At 35.8% G+C, this 21,193-nt stretch overlaps 2 protein-coding genes across 2 annotated transcripts in view; one reads left to right on the top strand and one right to left on the bottom strand.

Moving 5' to 3' along the window:
• The window catches only part of SEC61A2 (SEC61 translocon subunit alpha 2), a 213,892-nt gene that overhangs the window by 42,886 nt on the left and 149,813 nt on the right, over window positions 1-21,193 (top strand). The window lies entirely within an intron of this gene.
• UPF2 (UPF2 regulator of nonsense mediated mRNA decay) overlaps window positions 1-21,193 on the bottom strand; it is a 110,238-nt gene that overhangs the window by 36,940 nt on the left and 52,105 nt on the right. The window contains exons 9-14 of the mRNA XM_004425370.3: window positions 17,785-17,893; window positions 9,976-10,089; window positions 7,795-7,911; window positions 3,165-3,350; window positions 1,085-1,288; window positions 83-358 (exon numbers count right to left, since the gene is read on the bottom strand). Of these exons, the coding sequence (XP_004425427.1) occupies window positions 83-358; window positions 1,085-1,288; window positions 3,165-3,350; window positions 7,795-7,911; window positions 9,976-10,089; window positions 17,785-17,893 (1,006 nt within the window). The remainder of the gene's footprint in view (window positions 1-82; window positions 359-1,084; window positions 1,289-3,164; window positions 3,351-7,794; window positions 7,912-9,975; window positions 10,090-17,784; window positions 17,894-21,193) is intronic.

The raw sequence follows: 21,193 nt of genomic DNA, 5'->3' as shown, positions 1-21,193 counted from the left end.
TCTACGGAAGTTCTTCTTTAATATTTCTGTAACAGAAGCAATGCATTAAATGACGCCAAACTGCATATTTCAGTTTAAATACCTGAAAATAGACAAGGAAGCAATCAAGTTTTCTTTTACTGGAACCTCTGTCAAAGTACTGGCCACAGGTATCCAAGATAGTGCACACTAGTCTAATCCTGAAAAGATGCTCAGGAGGGTCCAGTGAACTTGGAGAGCCATCAGGGTTCACACCAAATGAAGTAAAAGAATAAAGAGTTCTAAAAATAACAGCTGATTCCACCATTCGGTAATTATAAAGTTCCCCTAAGAACTTGGCACTGCTGATACGTCTCTGATTAAATTTAGGTTGATTAACCTAAAGGATAAAAAAAACAGATTTCTGTTAAAGAATAGTAAAGTATCTGAAAAGAGGTAAAATTCCCCTCTGTCACTTGACAATATCAATTACTGAAAGAACACTGAACAAAGTAAAAATAATGGGTTCTTTCCTTCTTTTTTAACAAGGTGGTCATTTCTGGGAGTCCTTCTCTAGGAAATGGCTACCTTTAAAACGTTTAAATTTAATAAGAAGAACATGCTAAATATTAAATTTAGTATTAAGCTATTATTAAATGAATTGATAGTTTATAAAACAGTTCTCCCTATCAGGCCCCATTCCTTATTTTCTCTGTAATCCATGAATTAAGGAAACAATAAGCCTACACAGACAGATGGAACTGCTTACAGAAATTCTTGTCAAATTATTACCAATCCTCCTAATTAATAAATTTATAGATTCCTGTAACCTGAGTCCCAAAAGTGACCCAGAAACAATAAAAATTTACTAAACTCTTCCAAAATAAGCTTAACTGGACTTGAGAAAAAGTGGCAAAAAACACTCCAGCATTAGCCTGAGAGAAGATTAGGAAATCTGATACAACAGGGTTTATTAAAAAACCACTAACTCCAAAGAAGTAATAGTAAACAACACTATATGAGGAAAGGAAAGTTTTCAAATTATTATTTTTCAATGATAGGATTTAAAAGTTGTTTAAATTCTCCACAAACTCCAATTTGGTGACTTTAAGAAAGTCCTTGTTACCTCCATTCCTAATCGAATATCTTCTAAAACTCCATCCACAACATGGATTCCAACGTCCTCTTGGTAGAGCACTAGTCCTGCTAAAAGGTTGGCTACACAATGAATACTATTATATTTCACGTTCCAGATGTTTATCATACAGCAAATAACATAGTCTTTCACTTCTTGGTCCTGCCACGGCAACTTTCGCATCTGTCTCAAAACCTAAACGAAGAGATTTTTGTTTAAATTACTAAGATGAGCACATAGTAGTCCAATATACCCAACAATACAGACACTTTATTATGATTGTGCAGTTACAGAACTTTTCAAATGGCAAATACTTTAAAGATCGTCTATCAGCCTCTTCATGTCAGATACGAAAAATAAGATTTTTCTAATTATTGGCAAAATTTATTCACATTTTCGCTACATCTTTCCATAATGCCCATAAATTTCCCAGAGTTTCTAAGTCTTTAACAAAGCTAATGCTATTTATTCATGTACTCAGGTCACTGAAAGAAAATACCCAAGATTTACCAAAGATAATGTTTTCCTTTGTGCATCATTTGATGTAAATAATCTCAGACACTTCTTTTTATAAATTAAAAATTTTCAATAAATAAACGAAAGGTCAGTTGGTTACAAGATCACTTAAGATGAGGGACATGAGATCAGAACCGACATTACACAGCATCCTGTTTCCCCAGGTGTAAAAGGGAGGATAATCAAAGCACTTACTTCATAGTTGGCTGTACGGATTAGACAAGCTAAAACATGTGAAGCATGCAGGAAAGTGTCTGGCACATTATAAGTACCCCCTAAAAGTTAGCCATTACTACTTCAAAAAACTCTACTGGTAATCAGATAATTAGCAGAGCTCTACCTATAATCAAGTTCCTTCCATTTTTTATCCTGCAAGAAAATGCATACTATCAGTAGACCACAAAGTCTTCCTTTCATCTCTACTCTGTACCCACAATCCATGTTCCAAGCATGAAACATGTTCTCAGATCAGCTTCACTGGGAATGTTAATGTCGTCTCAACTACATAAGCATTCTACATTTTTCAAACTTTTAGCCAATTCTAAAACAGCTTTCAAAATCCTTATTGTTTTAAACAATTACTCTCTGAAAGTTGGTTTCAATTTTCAAAGTTGAACTATCATTTCTTATCACCTTCTACGCCACCCATGTATAATAAATACATGTATTACTTCATGCCTTTTATCCTCCCCATAGGTTTTCTCTGTCCAGAAGTTAATTTGCTTTAACTTCTACACTGAATTCTTCCAACTTGTAGAGTTAACCAAGAAATGTTCTGTTCAACATACCCCACTTAAAAGTGTAGTTTCCAACAAGGTATCTGTAATAATTAAGATAACAAGTCAGTAGTTGTTAACCTTTTCTCGAAATTGACTCCTGCTGGGATTCTAAAGAAAGCTACAGACCCTCACTCCAGAAAAAAACAGCCCTAGAGATTCAAAATCATGAAATTTCAGAGGGTCATGGGCCTCCTAAAGCCCATTCAAGGTTAAGATCCCCTGTACTGAAGCAAAATATTTAAAGGCAAATTTATTATAGAATACCAGAAAAAAAGTAAGTTTCGAATATATATATAGCACCAAAATTAAATTTAGAAGAATTACCATTTATTTAGAATGAGAAGTTATTATCATAAAAGGACAACAAAATCTATGTCCCATATATTATGTACCATCATATGAATTTCTTCTTAGGATGACTTGTATATAATGAATCATAATGGAACTTGGGATCTAATCCCACCTCTCCTAAACTTCACTGCTGGGACTTGAATAGCTCTGCTTCAACTTTTCTATTTACAAAATGGGAATACTGCGAGCTACTTACACTTCTTATCTATACTTTGTGGGGTACTAAAGCAATTTATAAACAAACTGAAATATGTATGTCCCTGATCTAAAACATTTTAGTGCATAGGCTAAACGGAAAGTGCACTGTTCTTAGTACTATTATCATTAGGATGAATAAGAAGTAACTTGGTTGAATATTATATATAAGCTTAGCACTACCACAAATCTCAAATGGACTATTATTCTATGATTTCCTGAGGATTTACCTTTTCAGTGGTAACCTTGGAGAGATCCTTGTACAAAAGTTTCCGGACATATTCCTGGAGAGGAGGACGTTTCTTTTTCACTGTTTTTTCAGCTGGAGGTGGATTGCAGTAGTAATATGCATTCTCCACCATTGTGACATATCTTGCATCGAGATGCATTGCTTGTTTCTTTCTCATCATTTGTTCCTAAAGTAAAAAGTCTACATTAGTCAAAATTCTTTCATTCTGAGGTTTCTTTATTCCTAACTAAACTTCTAGTCTCAGCGATAAGATTTCAGGATAAAGAGCTAGAAAAGGAAAAAAACAATCACTAGGTATTTCTAAGAATGTGCAAGCACACACGACTGCTTCATCTTAGGCCTTGTCCAAAATACTCAGAGAACTTTGCTACAAATCTAACTTTACTTATAACTCTGCCAAACCACATGAACTCTTAAGTAAAACAAGGCTCATATACACGAGTAACTGAAATTAAGGACCAAGAATATAAATAAAGAGGCGACTCTGGCTGTTCCACACACAACAACTGAGAATAAATTTGTTCTCAGAGCTTGTGCCATCCAATGCTGCACCAGATAAACCTGATACATCTCTATAGACAAGAAAACTAAAAGCCCCCAAGGTCTTATAACTTGTCCAGAGCCCCCAGCATCAACTCAGAGTAGGTGATTACAAACATAAACCTAGTCAATCATCATCTACTTCATGCTTTCTCACTCTCTGCATTACTGACATTCCGGACTGGATAATTCTTTGTGGGGAGCGGCAGGGGCAGGGAATAGACTGTTCTGTGTATTGTAGGATGTTTTGCAGCAACCTTGACCTCTATCCACTAGATGCCAGTGAGAACCATGGATTAGCTGAAGATCTTCAAACAGCACTCCTAATTCTTAAAACATCATACTAAGCATTAAGATTACTGAATTTATTCAGTCATTCAACAAACATTTTACCCGGCACTTACTATGCACTAGGCACTATGCTAGGTGTTGGAACTCAAGAGTGAACAAGACAGACATGTTCCTACCTTCATGAAGCCTAACAGTCTGGTGTAGGAAGACAGAATAAACAAGTCAACAAATAAACTAACATTCTTTTAAATAATAATTGTGATCACTGGTATGAAGGAAAATAACAAGGCACTAAGATGGAGAGTAACAAGGAGCCTATTTTAGTTGAGGTGGGTTAGGGACGCCCCCTCTGAGAAAGTGACATTTAAGCTATGCTCTGAAGGATGACAAAAGGTTGAGAAGAGCCATGGGGAGAGCATTCGCGGCAGTAGCAAAAACAAAAACAGAGGCCATGAGGAGAAAGAGAGAATGATATGGTACAGGAACTACAAGAAGGCCCATGTGGTGCCAACATGGAATGGAACGAGATAAGCTTGAAGAGGTAGGGATGGGCTAGGTAATACCAGACTCTGAAGACCGTGGTAAGAACTTTAGGTTTTCAGTATGCAGAGGGAAACCACTGACAAGCTTCAAGCAGTGTCTGGACTAGGGTGGCGGGTGATGGCACAATGGCAAGTTTTGAAAAGATGGCTGTATACGTAAGCTCAAGAAGGGCAGGGCTGCATCGTTTTCACTGTTGTATACCTAGCACCTAAAACACTGCCTGACGTAGCATGTGGGAGGCATGCAATTAATAATACATGAATTAATGAATGAATTTTTAAAAATACATTCAATCTTTCCCATGGTCTGCTTTTCTATACATGTAAAACCGTCATATACTGGGGGAAAACTTTGCTCTTTACAAGTTCAATTACGGGTATACCAAGTTTCATAATTGTTTCTCTTGTCTATGAATACTGCTAAAGTATATAGGTTGTGCCTAGCTCCTATACTGACATCTATATTATAATTAGTGAATGCTTATTAAATGTGGAGTCTTCCAAACAGACAAGAGAACAGTTCCATGTTGAATAGGGCTAGAGATAGAGACCACACCCTGTAAGTTCTTTGGACAAAACATAATACATCGTTTAACTTATCATTTGTACATATATAATACAGCTTTAAATCAAGATTAGTTTCAACCTTATTTAGACTGCTTTAGAATCATTTCCCCTAAAACACAAACCAAACTAATTTTAACGTTAGCCAAGAATAATTTTGAATGCAAAGCAGTTAAAAGGTTATATGTGTTCCCAAACAAATATGGATATATTTTATCTTACAGGTTTTCATGTGCTTCAAAGCAAACTCACCATCTGTTCCCCCCATATTCCCTTATCTTTGTGTCTGGCACCATCATCCATTGAGATGCCCATGTCAGAACCCTGGGTCTTATGTTAGGGCACTTTCTTCTTCCTCATCCCTTATGTCTCACCACCAAGTCTCATCAGTTCTACTTCTTAAAATTCTTTATAGCCAGTTATTATTCTCCACTCCCTGCCATCTCTATTATTTCTTCAGTGTCTTCCTCCTGGGTTTTGAAAACAGCCTTTTCACTGTTCTGCCTACCTCTGCTCTCAGCAACCTTAGTTATCTCCTCCACATTGATCTGCCCAAAAACATAAATCTGATCTTCTCTCTCCTACCTGCTTAAAATCCTTCAATAGCTACTCACTGCCATCAAGGAAAAAAACCCTAGTTCCTTAGCACAGAACTTAGGGCTCTTTATAATCTGGTTTGTGCCTGCTTCTCTAATCTTATCTGCAGCTGCTTGACTCAGTGTTGTCTCTCTTCTCTGCCTTTAACACTATCTTTTGCCAGGGAACCTTTCCTGACATACCAAGACTAGATTAAGTGCATCTTCTATCTACACCCATAATAATATGCTATGCTTGCCCATATTATTATATTGCATTTACCACTATGTTATTCCAATTGTCTATTTACTCATCTGTCTGATTTATTAGACTGTCAACTCCATGAGGGCAGGGACTATCGTTTTCACCTTTATATTCCAAGGGTCTGACATAGAGTTTGCACTCAGTGAATACTATGAAGCCATTAGGGAAGATCTTTCTAGACTCATCAGTCTGCCTTAAGTACCCCCTCCATTAGCCTATAATATCCTCCGCATACCTCTATTAAAGCACCTACAACACTACTGGAATTAGCACTAGATGTAGACCACTTTGAGGATGGCAACTATGTTCCATCTCTTTGCACTACCTGCCCGGACAGCTGTAACATCCCTGCAGAACTGAGTTTAATGCCTGACACACAGGAGGAGCCCCTAAACTATTAAATGATAAATAAACAAGGCTGCTATCTGGAAAGCAAGAGAATCAATGACGAAGGCTAGGTGCTTTTGCTATAAGAGGGGGAAAAATCCACTGAGCCAAGAAAACCAGTCTGGCAGGAAGGACTCTGGTTTTCAGCATCGCAATGTTCATCCATACCCCAACGATTAGAAGATGTTTTCCCTAGCAAAAGATAAACATAGGGAATTCAATATTATAAATAAAAATAGACATTTTAAAAACTAAGCTTTCCTGGCATCTCTATTACATTTTTATTTGCAGTGCCTCATTTAACCTTACCAGCTGGAGCCAAAGAAGAGGAAGAGTTTTTTCCTTGTTACAATAAAAACTTGGACTTGCAATAACTATTATACGATTAATGTCATATAAGCCCAGAGGGAATTTGGAAATCAATTCCATTTGATGGTTTTCACATTAATATTTTTGTTTATTAAAAATAAATTATCATCTTTCTTCATTTTAAATAACATCAGCAGAGTATTCAGGCTCACAACTAGATTATAGAAAAATAACAATCTAGAGAAAATGACACAATCAAGACTTGGTAATAGCAACACTGACATAATGGCAGTCTATGCCCAGAGATTCCTAAACCAGAGCTCTGTTTAACACCAACACCAGGGCCGGCCCCGTGGCTTAGCGGTTAAGTGTGCGCGCTCCGCTACTGGCGGCCCGGGTTCGGATCCCGGGCGCGTACCGACTCACTGCTTCTCCGGCCATGCTGAGGCCGCGTCCCACATACAGCAACTAGAAGGACGTGCAGCTGTGACATACAACTATCTACTGGGGCTTTGGGGGAAAAATAAATAAATAAATAAAATTATTAAAAAAAAAAAAAAAAAAACACCAACATCCCTTCCCCCACCACACTCCCCCACCAAGGCTGCAAGCAAATGCATATATATTATCAATAAGTATAATAACTTAATTGCTTAATAAATTTGATGGCCATTTAGGCATCCTAATTAGCTTAAGAAATAACTTCTCCCCTCAAGTTAATTTTTCAAGCTTATATTTTGTTTTTTAATTTTAAAATTTAAATTCATATTTTTAAGCATATAATTTATGTGCTTCTGGCACATTAACGATGGCTTCTTTGAAACGTAGCAAGAATATCCATTAAGATGGCTCTAACATGATAGCATTAAGAATACCTGCTCATTTGCATCATTTGTCAAAAGTTAATTGGGGTTGAATTTAATCCCCCTTTACAATATTTCAAACTCACTGGCAGCCAAGTGAGAAAAATTCCTACAGCTCTCCAGAAATGGCAGCTCATGTGTATGGGATGTTCTTCTTTAGGTAGAAATGTTTATATTTATATGGCATAGCAAGATAACAGGCTCTGGTCAATATTTTTAACCTCTGAAGTAAATCAAGAATGTCAAGCTTTTGATAGGATCCTCAAGCCCTTACCAAAAGTACACTGGTCCTCAGGTGAGATTCTGGAGATCTGAAAAGAAATCTTCCACACGTTTCCAGTAGGGTACACGCCATTTCAATATGGTGATGGGAAAAGTCTGATAGAAGCATCTGTAACAATAATAATGATGAAAAACCACAAAGATAACACTTCAACCCTATTAGAGAAAGAAAATATTATACATCTAAAGTGTGTAGCTTTAAAAATGTCAGTATAAAAAAACTAAAGTTGATCTACTTTAGTTTAACAAGCTTCATTGCTGGGTATCTTTTGTGTTCAGCCATAAAAATTTTATCTAAAAATTTCAATATATTTAATGTCTTTCCTTTTAGACACATATATGGAAACTAATATTGAAACCCTTGCTGTATTTATTATTAGATGCTATGTATTTAAACACAGGCCACATACACAGTTGACATTTACTAAATGGCTTTTTTGTTTTGGTTTATGTGAAATTTACTTGTAAAATTCCGACTAAAAATGGCTCATTGTATGAAATTTACAAACAACACATTACCATAACATTTTACTATTTATCCTCCTGATCTTTTTCTAGGTATACTTTCTAAACCAAAACAGATTCAGACATATTACATCATTTAATAACTTTGTTTTCTTTTGGTTAACATGAGTATTTTTCCATGTCCTCATTTATCCTTCTATGGCATGATTTAAAAATTTAAAAGGTGTAGAATACTGTATAAGATCAACTATTCTAAAACTTAATTGATTCTTATTTATTGGACTTCCAAATTGTTTATAATTTCTTGCTATTATAAATAATGACATGATAAACACCCTTGTAGATAAATCTATGCACACGTTTATCATTTCCTTAAAACAAAATTACAGAAATGGAATTTCTCTGTCAAAGAAATGTATATCCTTCCTATATATTTTTAATAATTAGTACAAAGAAATATATTAATGTTTCAATTGTTCACAGCATGATTCCTTTCAGTTACAGCATTGAGAAAACTTTCACAATCCCTCTTAAAATGCTGTCCAGAATGTCCCTAAATGTACTCTGTAGTCTCCTGAGATGCTCCAAGTAGGTTTAGGAAATTCAACCCCTTGAATATTTACAATGACTATTAGTATTTTAAACACTCTTAAGAAATCATGCAGTAAAGAAACTTATTTAATTTGTTTAACTCAGGATTTTCCAAATGTATTTGAATCTATGTTACCCATTTTGTGTGATATATAACTAGCAATATCCCAAGGAAATCAATTTGATAAAAAGTTTGTTATTGTTATTTTGTTAATTCCAAACGTAGAAGAATTAGTCCATATATGCTACATCAGCTTTACCACATATAATTAGTCACTAACTGATTTCTAGCTTAATTCCATTGTGGACAGAAAACATAATCTGAATAATTTCACTCTTCTCTAATTTGCTGAGACTTTCTTTATGGTTGATTTTGGTAAATGATCCATGTGCATTTGAAGGATTGTAAATTCTGATGCTGTTGGGTATAGTGTCAATTAGATCAAGGTTGTTAATTGTGTTGTTCAATTCTGTATATACTTTACTGATTTTGTCTGCCTGTTCTTTCAGCTATTGAAAGGTCTTTTCAAGTCTCTCACTATGACTGTGGATCTGTTTATTTTTCCTTCCCTTGTCGACTTTTGCTTTATATATTTTGAAGCTACATTATTGGATGCATACTGATTCAGGAAGCTAATACTTTCCTGTTAAAATGATCTCATCATTTTATGAACTATCCTTTTTTATTTCTAATAATGCTTCATACCTTAAAGTCTACTTCGTCTGATAATGAAACCAGGTGTCTTTTGATCAGTGCTTCCATGGTATATTTCTCCCACCTTTTTACTTTAGCCTTTCTGGTCTTTATGTTTAAGGGTATCTCTCTTGTAGGCAGCACAGTGTTGTTGTTTTAATCAAGCCTTATATTCTTAAGGCTTTTACTTGATGTATTTTTTTCTCTTTACATTTCAGGTAATTGCTGTTATAGCTGCATTTGTATCTACCATCTTATTATTTGTTTTCTAATTTGCTCATATGTTTAATGTTTCTTTTTACTCCTTTCTTGTCTTCTTTTGGATTAATCAAATATCTCTTAATTATTTCATTTTTTCCAGCATTTGTAACTAAAACGTTCAATTTGTCTGTTAAAAAATAATGCAAATAATTTCACACTAACCTTTAAGCAATGTAGTGTATCATTTTTTGTGAACATCTTAAACTTAGTTAGTTCTCCAATAAAACGAACAGTTTTATTCTTCGTTTCAATATTGATCTGGTCCTTTTTTCGTACCTACAAATTAAGAGAAAAGAGACACTGCTTAGATAATTAACATTTTGAAATCTCTGTGATAAAAATTGTTATTTTAGTAAGATTGCATTCACTATAAATATTCTAAATAAATTTGGGTATAATTTCTTGCTATATTCAAATTATTTTAAGTTAAGGCAAAACAAGCCCTGTGGAACACCAGTGCCAGGATGTGCTTTGCATAACAGCTCCATGGTCAAATAATTTTGGGAAACAATGCATTTTATCAGGCTTAAAGAGGCTCTCAAATAAAGACATGTGCTTACTTTAACTCAATGTTTCTCAAATTTATTTGGTAACATAAAACCCCCTTTTGAAATGGTAACAACTACTAGCTAACATCCCATCACATTAATATTATAAAGAACACACTTTAGGAAATGCTGCTTTAAAAATAATGAATGCCAAGAGCTCACTTACACAAAAATATTATTAAGGCTCAGTTCGTATACTACAGTTACAAACTATATACTGCATTCTTAATTATAAATTCATTACAATGAAACTTCCAATATAATCACTAGTCTTTTTATCAGCAGTCATGGTGCTATATCAAAGTTCAAATCCTTTGCAAATACAAGCCCTCTACTTAGGCACATGTTTCAAGAGATACTAAATACAACAAAATCCTATTACAACAGTGCAATGTGAACAGACACGTCAAGATAAATGTAATTGGATTTAACCTCAGAATTACATTTTCATCAGAACACCAAACCTACAGTCTAGAAACCTTTTGTTTGAACAACAATGGCAATAATATGGTGGTGCTCTGAATTAGTTTAGTGTTCTTTATTTTTTCAGAATACTATCCTATCTTATTTGTTCCACATAACATTCTGAGAAAGGAACAACAGCTGTTATAATTCTGATTTAACAGTTAAAACAACAACAACCAAGTTAAAACAACAACTAAAATCTCAGTCTCCTGTTACTTGAGAATTCCACTGCATGAGTATGTGCTGGGATTCGAAATAAGACCTAACTTCACCAGCAGCTGGACAATTAATAATAATCATTTATATAAATACTAAACTTAACACTTAAATGGAATTTATCATCTTCATTTTTAAGAACCTACTTTCTATCAAGCAGAGGTAGGTGTTTAGGCTTTTTAAATCTTCAGGAATAATTTTTAAACAAAACTATGTTTACTCATTTAAAAAAAAGCAAACTAGAAGCTCACTATAACTGTATTTAATCTAAAGCATCAATAAAATTGCATCAATTAAAAATAAAATCACAAAAACTCAACTTACAGAACTTTATTTTAATCACATCATGTAAGCACACAAAACAGCTCTGAGATTAGAGACAAATAGAAAAAACAGAACTAACTAGATTCTAGTTTATAATATTAAACAAATAATATTGAATAAACTTGAATATTTTAGCCCTGCAATTTAGAAAAGAGTATAGCCTTCATAAAAACCCTTTCACAAATAAATATGTTTGATAACCACTGCATAAGAAAAGCTCCTCTTACTAATTTATCTTATTTTGTGAACTCCTAGGATAGACGCAGAGTGTGGATTCTGGACCAGATTTGCTGGGTTTAAAATTCCAGCTCTATCACTTACTAGCTTACTTAAACTCTGTGCCTCAATTTCCTCATCTGTAAAATGGAACTAATGAAAGTAGAGTTCAACCTACCTCATAGGGTTGTTCTGAGTCTTTGGTGAATTGACACATGTAAAGCACATACATGTAAAGCACAACAGTGCCTGGGACCAGGAAGAGTTCAATAAATATTAGCTATTATTAAATTTTGTCCATCTTTGTATATTTGAATCACTAATACATAGACACTAAATGAATGTTTACTGAATGAGCAAATAAATGAAAATGCTTAATGTTTATATACATATTGCAGTGACATGAAAGAGCAAAAGATCTAGAGTCAGAACATCTAAGCCCTGTAGTCATTTTGTCCAATTTTGGGGGGTATATGATCTTAGATAATAACGTAAACTCCCTGAACCCGGTGGCTGACTTGGTAAAATAAGGATGATGATGATGGTGGTGGTGGTGATGATGATGACTACACTTCACTTGATACTAAGCAATTAATGTACAGGACAAAGATTATATAACTTTTAAAATAATGTTTAAGAAGTGGGGTTTTTTTTTTTTGGTAAGATTGTCCCTGAGCTAACATCTGTGCCCATCTTCCTCTATTTTGTATGTGGGACGCCACCACACCACGGCTTGACAAGCAGTGTGTAGGTCCACGCCCGGGATCTGAACCTGCGAACTCTGGGCCACCAAAGCAGAGCGTGTGAACTTAACCACTATGCCACCAGGTGGCCCTAAAAAGTGTTTTAAATGACATCGTAAAATGCTCTGAGTGAGAAATAAAGAATGGAAAATTGTACATACAATATACATTTATTCATTAAAAAACTACAGAGCAAAAAAGATAAAGAAAATATACTAAAATATTAACGGGGTCTGTTTTTAAGTGATGAAATTACGGGGTTTTCCTCCTTTCTTTCTACTTTATATATTTTATATTTTCTAAATCACCCACACTGTGCATGTGTTTCTTTTACAATTAAAGAAATGTAGAAACAAAAAAAGTACAAGGAAGCATTTCAAAAATGATATATTGAAGCTGAATCTTTAGGGGGAGTAGGGCTGGGAAATACATATACATGTTCTTTAAAATCTCCCTGGGTGATTCTGGATGCACACGCTCTTAACAACTACTGTGGAGTATCATACAATTTTAAGTATTACTGAGCATTACAGCTTTCAAAACATGTAACACAGGGGGCCAGCCCCGTGGCTTAGCGGTTGGGTGCGTGCGCTCCGCCACTGGCAGCCCAGGTTTGGATCCCGGGCACGCACCAACTCACGGCTTGTCGGGCCATGCTGAGGCAGTGTCCCACATACAGCAACTAGCAGGATGTGCATCTATGACATACAACTATCTATTGGGGCTTTGGGGAGAAGAAGGGGGAAAAAAAGGAGGAGGATTGGCAATAGATGTTAGCTCAGGGCCTGTCTTCCTCAGCAAAAAGAGGAAGATTGGCATGGATGTTAGCTCAGGGGTTGATCTTCCTCACACAAACAAACAAAACATGTAACACAGTCTATCATCCACAATTATTCTTAAATATTATTGAGGTTAAGGAGGTACAACCTAACTAACATGACAAAATTATAGAATTTTTCAATGAAGTTTTAGAAATCAATTATCTCACTCCCTCGTTTTCAGATGAAAAAACTGACGGGAAGGCTGTAACTTATTAAAAAGACTAACTTATTCTGACTCCTCGTTCAATATTTTCCAGTCTCATTTATTGACTCCTTATGATCAAAAGGTATGTCAAAACACTTCTGCAAAAGTAAATACAGATGAATTAACAACATTAAGATTTTCTATATTTTTAGTTCAATAATGTCTCTTATAAGATTTTATCCATATAATCAATCATCTTTAGCAAAAATGGTGCTCACACTCATTTATTAATGACAGCTGAAGCTGAGATTAACTGAATAACTAAATTCACAAGCATGAATAAAAATTCTTCAGATATGTCAAAATATAAAAAGTAAGGATTTCCAAGGCCTATCATTCATTACTCCCTATCGGAAGAACCCTCCACCCCAAAATAGCTCTCTATAACTTCACCCAAATAGTTATTATACTTTCTGTCCTCCATAATCTGCTCATTTTGTTTTACATAAACTTTATTCATTCAATCATGCAACTAATTTCTCAGAAAATCTACTATATGCTAAACCCTAAGAAGTCACTGAGTCTATAAATAAGTAAATGTGCCTTCAAAGAAACTTATTTATTTTATTCTATTGACCATTCATCTCCAAAGTAGGGTGGGCAAGACTCTTGATCCATGGGGATTTGGAAAAAAAAAAATATTGGAACTTCTATTTATGCTTTTGTTTTTTATCTCATACTTTTCCATTTCTTTTTGAATGTTTTATAATGCACATAAAATATTTGCTACAATTGCAAATGCATACAACTTATAAGTAAATATGCCTATACTGGGATATGTGGTCAACTTATTTTACCAATAGAAAGACTTGATCAAAAAAGCTAAAAGACCACTAATTTTTAAAATGTCAGTCAGTGAGGGTGATATGCTTATATTTAAATAAAAGTTGTCCCCTCCATTATTAAAGAATTAGGTGAAAATTTGGGGAACACAGAAAACTAGAAAGCAAAAAATATTTTTCAGATCCCCATTATCCAGACAGCCACCGCTAACATATTGATATATAATTCTTGTCTATTCTTTACTTTCCAAGCATTTTAACATTACTGTAAATTTATTACGTGTAAGATTTTATAGCTTCCCTTTTTAGGGGGAAAAAAGCACTTTCTCTATGATATGAAAACTTTTTGGTAAATATCACTTGGAATGACTCTATATCATTTCAGCATTGTGATTACGTGACTGTTTTTTTTAATCTGGTTGTTGGGCTTTTAGATTATTTTCCATTTTTTTCCTATTACAATTCATGATGTGAATAAAGCTTTTTTGCGTATATAAAATTGTTTACTTAGGACAGATTCTCAGACTTGTCCCATGTACGAATACCTCTAGGGATCCTGAAACATATTGCCAAATTCCTTCCCCAAATCCTGACCTCAAGTATATGTGAATGATTTCTCATTTCTATTACCTTTATTAATCTGTTAGTCAAATTAGCAAATCTGTTGTTTTCACTAGAATTTCTTTGATATGAGATTTCACACAGTTTTGTTAACCAGCTCTATTTCTCAGGTGAGGTTCTTAAACAGGGCACAAATACAATCAGATCGTGACAATATGGGAAGCTAGATCGAATGCAGAGATGGGAAAACCTGGTTAAAAAGCTCTTCTCATAATTCAAGCTATGGAGAGTGAAAGACAGTGACACCGGGGATGAAAAGGGGATGCTAGATTTGAGGAGGTGTTTTTAGAAGACAGCATCAATAGAATTTGGTGAACACTGGGTCCTGAATGTCAGAGGGGCAAAGTAGAGGTAGTTCTCTTAGTGATGAGATAAAATATACTGGATATTTACAGGGAGAATATAGAAGTTGATATGAGGAAATGAAGGTTAAAGACATTTTGAGAAGAAAATCATGAGTTTGTTTTATGGACATATTTAGCTAGAAGTACATGAGAATTTACTAAGCACCAGGAGAGAGGTTCTGGCAAGAGATATGTATTTGAAGTTGCTGGGAAATAGTTATTAACCAAACCCCAGGTAAAATGTGTTCTGTCAAAAAGGAGGGTGAAGCAAGAAAGTCTGGGGAACACCAACATATAAACTCAGCTGGAAAAAAGAGTGAGGGATATTGAGAACAGCAATCATAAGTAAGAACCAGGAGCGAGCGGTGGTAGACAAGGGAGAATTATTATAATAATAATACTTTATATGCATTATCTCACTTAATCCATCAGAACAATCCTATTTAAAAAGATACGAGTATCATCCCCATTTAACAGGCAAGGAAACCAAGGTTTAGAGCACTTGAGTAACTTGGCCAAAGTTACAACACCAGCACGTGGTGGAGCCAGAATGACAGTTTCCTAAAAAGCAGGGGAGTCCAGCAGTTTAGCATCTGCAGGGACATCACCTAACATGAAGCCATTAGGAGGACACTGGTGTTCTCTGCCAGGGTGCTATGACAGTGAAACAAAGGGTAAATGTCAGAATTAGAAGACACAAGTATACTCTAAAAGACTCGAACAAGAAGGAAATCAAAGAGGATGGGGAGGAGGGTGCAGTTGACGGTTTTCTTGTTGCTATTATTCTATTTTCATTTACGGATGGGAGAGTGCTGAGCATATTACAGCCTAATAAAAAGTCATTGACAAAGTCTGCAGATTTAGGGGTGGGGAAATACAGATCCTGGAGGAAGCAGAAGCAATCAATGACCTCAAGTGCCCTCTCTTCTTTCCCCTGAGAGCAGTGGTTCCCGAAGTATACTCTTAGAACTTTGATATCCTCCTAGTTGTAATGAAGCATTATATCAGTAACAAAAAAATGCCAATTCCCCCAACTTCCACTCCAATTTTCAAAGACGGGAAGGGAAGTACACATGAACAGAATTTTCTCAAGTTTCTCACCAAAAGCACTAATTATGCTTAGTCCAACAATCTGTGTTTTGTTTAATTTTGGATTTGGTTGAGGGGTGTATGCATATAACTCATAATGCAGTCATACTGTCTGCTAGTAAAACAGTTTCCTGTTTGTATGATAGGATTAAATATATCAAGAAGAAGATTGTAACTTCCTATGCATCTGTCCCTGATCTAGCGGCATTTATCAAAGTGTGTTCTTTGAGTGACTACATATTCAACCCCCTCCGGGAGGTTCACAATGCACATTATCCTAGTAAAGCTTTGAGAATTCTTACAATAAAACAAAAACAAAACCACTTAACTTGCTTGATCTCAGTGTTGCTAAACCTCTTTAAACATAGAAACCTATCCTTGCTTAATACTATCTATGAAAATCCAAAACGTGCTTCAGCAAAAGCTGGCCCAGAAAAATCTTAATTACAAATCTCATATTAAGAAATTAACACCTATGGCAAGAAGCCTTTAGATCATTCCACCCCTTGCTGAGACTTTCTCCTTCTTCTGAACTCAGGCACTCACTCTCGAATAATTCATTTGGCAATTAAGCACACAATTCCTTATAATACCGAATATACTTCTGGTTTAAACTTCTATTTCACTCACACTTTTGTGAGTATTTATGACTTATCTCCCCAACTATATTGAGATTGCTGACTTCAGGAATTATGTCTATTCTGAGTGCTCAGCAATGCTACTTATTTGTGTATATCGGGTGCAGTCAACTGTATACTTAGCATAGGAAACACTTATTTGCATTCCAAGCAACTTGCTATAAAACTAAATTCTGTAAACACTATTTTTCCATTGGCTAATATTAATACTTGAATTTCATGTCTTTTCAAAGAACACTTTATCAGTGTTCACTTTCAGTCACCTGTAAGGTATCATTTTTCACCTTTCAGGCCTATATTTGCAACTTTATCACCTCCACAAGATGACTGGGTAACATGTGTTTGGGAGAACCACTAACCGGCAGTCTGTTAAGATTCCCAGGACTGGAAAGGGAGGGAAGCTGTCTGGTAACAGATCCCTGGTACTTACCAGGGTACTCTTTAAAGAACTCACCACTATCCACAGTAAAGATTCTTAAGGCAAGGATCAACAACAACCTGGGCTACGACAGCATTTACTGAGATCAGAGCATTTATGGAAACGCATGTGCCCCTAACATCTGGAGCCCCAACACCTAAACAGGCATGCTACAGGCACTGTGCCAGACTCGGCACGGCCAAGCCTGTGTTCCTTGTGGGAACACCAACGAGGCCTGCTGGCTCTCTCGACCTGGGAGAATGGTTTTTACTTTACCAAAGCAAAAGAGCAGTACCTACAACGGGCAAACAAGGTAGCAGCCACAGCTCTCTTCCAAATTGGAATATCACTTATTCATTTCAAGCTTTGTTGAGTAAATTTACATTTTAAAAACTTAGAAGTCCATACATTCTGAACTGTTATACCACTATCAAATTTCAAAAATATGCTTGCCAATAAAGTAATCATATTTTTAAACTAAAGAATCCTCACTCAACTTATAAGTTTATATATATTACAAAGTAAATGCTTAAATACATACATGAAATCTGAAATCCCCCCTCAGCATGGAACAAAGATCCTCTGCTACATCAGACATGCAGGGATGCAATGTAGCAACCAATCTTGCATAAAATGGTAGCAAATCCAACCTGCAAAAGTTATATGTGATATGTGTAAAAGAAAAGACACACCAGAAATAATTCATTTTAAAATTTAAACTTTCTCAGATATAGTCACACATTAAAGGATTATAAAAACTATAATCATACAGACGTGCCTATTTTTTGTCATCATAATGAAGTATATGCAAACTCAATTTGCCTTGTGAAAGCTTATTAATAATCTGATATTTTCCATTTAGTGCATTTATCTGCAATTTCACTGAGTATGCAATTTTGACAAAATATGAAATACCAAGCAAAGAGAACACTAAGTTTTGACATGGTTTAAATTTTTAATCACATAATTACCAAGTAAACAAACCTAAAGGTAACAACTTAAATAGTGCAAAAAGGAATCCTTTTAAACGATTTTCCTCATCTGTCCATGAATAAGTTATTTGAAAGCCTCAATGTCTAAAGTTTAAAAGGGTAACCAATAACCACAAAAGCATATAAGTCAAAATAATATCACAAAACCCACACACTAACTTCTGTATTTTACTCAATACAGAACCCAATTAGATTCTCATGCAGTGCCTATTTACTCTTACTTTAGACAACAGATGGCAAATATGTTGTTACTCATGCTGCCACCCCTTTCCATTATCAAAGCACTTTCTCATCAACTTGGATGCAGCTCCAGAATCTTGCTTAACATCGCAGTCTAGAGCGCCGCTACTAATCAGAATCAACAAACAAGCTAAAATTTATTTTTCATTCTTGCCACAGACATTATTTCATTATCCGATGATTATCCGACGATTGAACACTCAGCAGATGAGATGCTGAAGATGAGAAGCAGTGAGGAACTAATAAAACAGCTGCACTGACAGCAGCAAGTGATGGGAGTTGACAGCGAGGAAGGACACTAAAAACTGTAAAACTTCAACACAAGAGCTCAAAAACTATTGACAGCCTGAAGCCATTTAAAACAGAAACAAATAGGGCCGGCCTCGTGGCTTAGCGGTTAAGTGCGCACGCTCCGCTACTGGCGGCCCAGGTTGGGATCCCGGGCGCGCACCGCTTGTCCGGCCACGCTGAGGCCGCGTCCCACATACAGCAACTAGAAGGATGTGCAACTATGACATACAACTATCTACTGGGGCTTTGGGGGTCAAAAAGGGGGAGGATTGGCAATAGATGTTAGCTCAGAGCCAGTCTTCCTCAGCAAAAAGAGGAGGATTAGCACGGATGTTAACTCAGGGCTGATCTTTCTCACAAAAAAAATAAAATAAAACAGAAACAAATAATCTTACAAGTCTTAATTATCCCTGAATATATCACTATAGAGTTAACACATGAAAATGGTTTGATCATCAGAGAAAAGTCTGCATACCATGAAAGGCTTAGAATGAGATCGAGAAAACTCCCAACACGGACAGATTAAGCCTTCATTGGAAGAAGGGACACAGTAAAGAAAGGAAGAATGAAGATAAACTTGAAAGGTAGGGTCAAGGGAAAGAAAGTGCTCAAATCCACGCCTGAGAGTCTCAAAAACTTTGTATTCCTCTTCGACTATTATAATTTCTTTAAAAAATTCTCATTTATTTAGTTCTTACTAATGTGCCAGGCCCTGTCCTAGGCATCTAATACATATTATTTAACTTGATTCTAATAACCACCCTCTGAGGTGGATATTATAATCACCATTTCAGAAGTAAGGGAACTTGGGGGCCGGCCCCGTGGTTAGTGGTTAAATGCATGCACTCCGCTACTGGTCGCCCAGGTTCGGATCCCAGGTGCACACTGACGCACCGCTTGTCCAGCCATGCTGAGGCGGCATCCCCCATACAGCAACTAAAAGGATGTGCAACTGTGACATACAACTATCTACTGGGGCTTTGGGGAGAAAAAGGAGAAAAAGGAAAAAAAAAAAAAGAAGGGAACAGATGTTGAGAAGTCAAGAACATGGTAGCTTTTCGGCAGAATCTCATAACTTTTTTAAATGCATCACATCCTTCTTTAAATCCATTATGTAACGATCTGAATAAAAATTAATGTTAAACTTTATTTTAAACATTTCTTTAAATTATTTTAAAAGTTTTATCAATTGAAAGTTAAGCTCCTGTCACATAGAAAACGCACACGTGGGTCACGTTACTCCTTATGATATTACAAAAATGAGGTACTCCTCTAAGATACTCTCATAAATATGTAGTAATTTTCCTCATGTCTGCTAGTGCAAAAAAAAAAAAGCCTGGGGCAAAAGAACATTTAATTTTCCTGCATAAGAGATGGATTCATACTAATATCAAATTTACTTTCTAAATTTTCAAACTTTAGAATATTATATTTTAATCTATTTATATTATATTTTAGTTAGAATATTAGGTTTCTCATTTGTTTTTCACATCCACTTCAGCAACACTGGTTTTCTTTTTCTGTTCACAATCAACTGCCAAATACAAATACAGAACTTTAATCCTATGCCTAGGTCCCGTCACCCCCAAGTGCCACAACTACAGGTCAGAAAAGTTGAGACACACGAGTCGAGGGCATGGGATAACAAAGAGCACTGCAGCAGGAGTCAGCAGGCCTCGGTTCTCATTGTCTCACACAGTCCTTCTGTGACCTCGCAAACTGATCTGACCTCATCTGCCACTACTTTCTCCCGCTCACCGCTCCAGCCTCACTGGTCCCTCACTAGTGCTCAAAACGGCAGGCAAGCTCTCACCTCAGAGACTCCGTGTGCAGTGGCTGTTCTCGTCAGCTGGAATGCGCTTTCCCCAAATATCCACACTGCTTACTCCCTCTCCAAGGTCAAGGCTTAGTTCCAATGACACCCCCTCATTGAGACCCATTCTGAATACTCCATTGCAACTGCAAATCTACCCCTCCCACCCCTCCCAATCCCCTTACCCTGCACTATATTTTTAACACAGAATTTATCACCTTCTAACATGTTATATAATCTACTTACTTGTTGTGCTATCGTTATCTTGCTTGTCACCCTCCCACACTAGAAGGTAAGCTCCATGGGAGACAGTTTACCAGCACTCAAAACAGCGCTTAGAACATGGTAGGTGCCCGATAGGTATTTGTTAGATAAAGATCTTAAGTATATTGTTACCTTTTGGTCTAAAATATTCTTCACTACACTAAGGAAGTGTCATCCTACTTTTATAAGAATAACGCTAAATTTGACAGGTTTTATATTTATCAAACAAAAGTTAGCTTATCAAATATCTTTTACGCAGTTAATGGAAAAATCACACAGTTTCTCATTTTCCCTACTGATATTATATACATTAATAGTTTTCCTATTGCAAGTATCTTTTTATTCCTAAG

Source organism: Ceratotherium simum, chromosome 32, assembly GCF_057802395.1.
Source record: "Ceratotherium simum simum isolate JZ-2026a chromosome 32, ASM5780239v1, whole genome shotgun sequence".
Lineage (NCBI taxonomy): Eukaryota > Metazoa > Chordata > Mammalia > Perissodactyla > Rhinocerotidae > Ceratotherium > Ceratotherium simum.
This window is presented reverse-complemented; position numbering and strand designations above follow the sequence as displayed.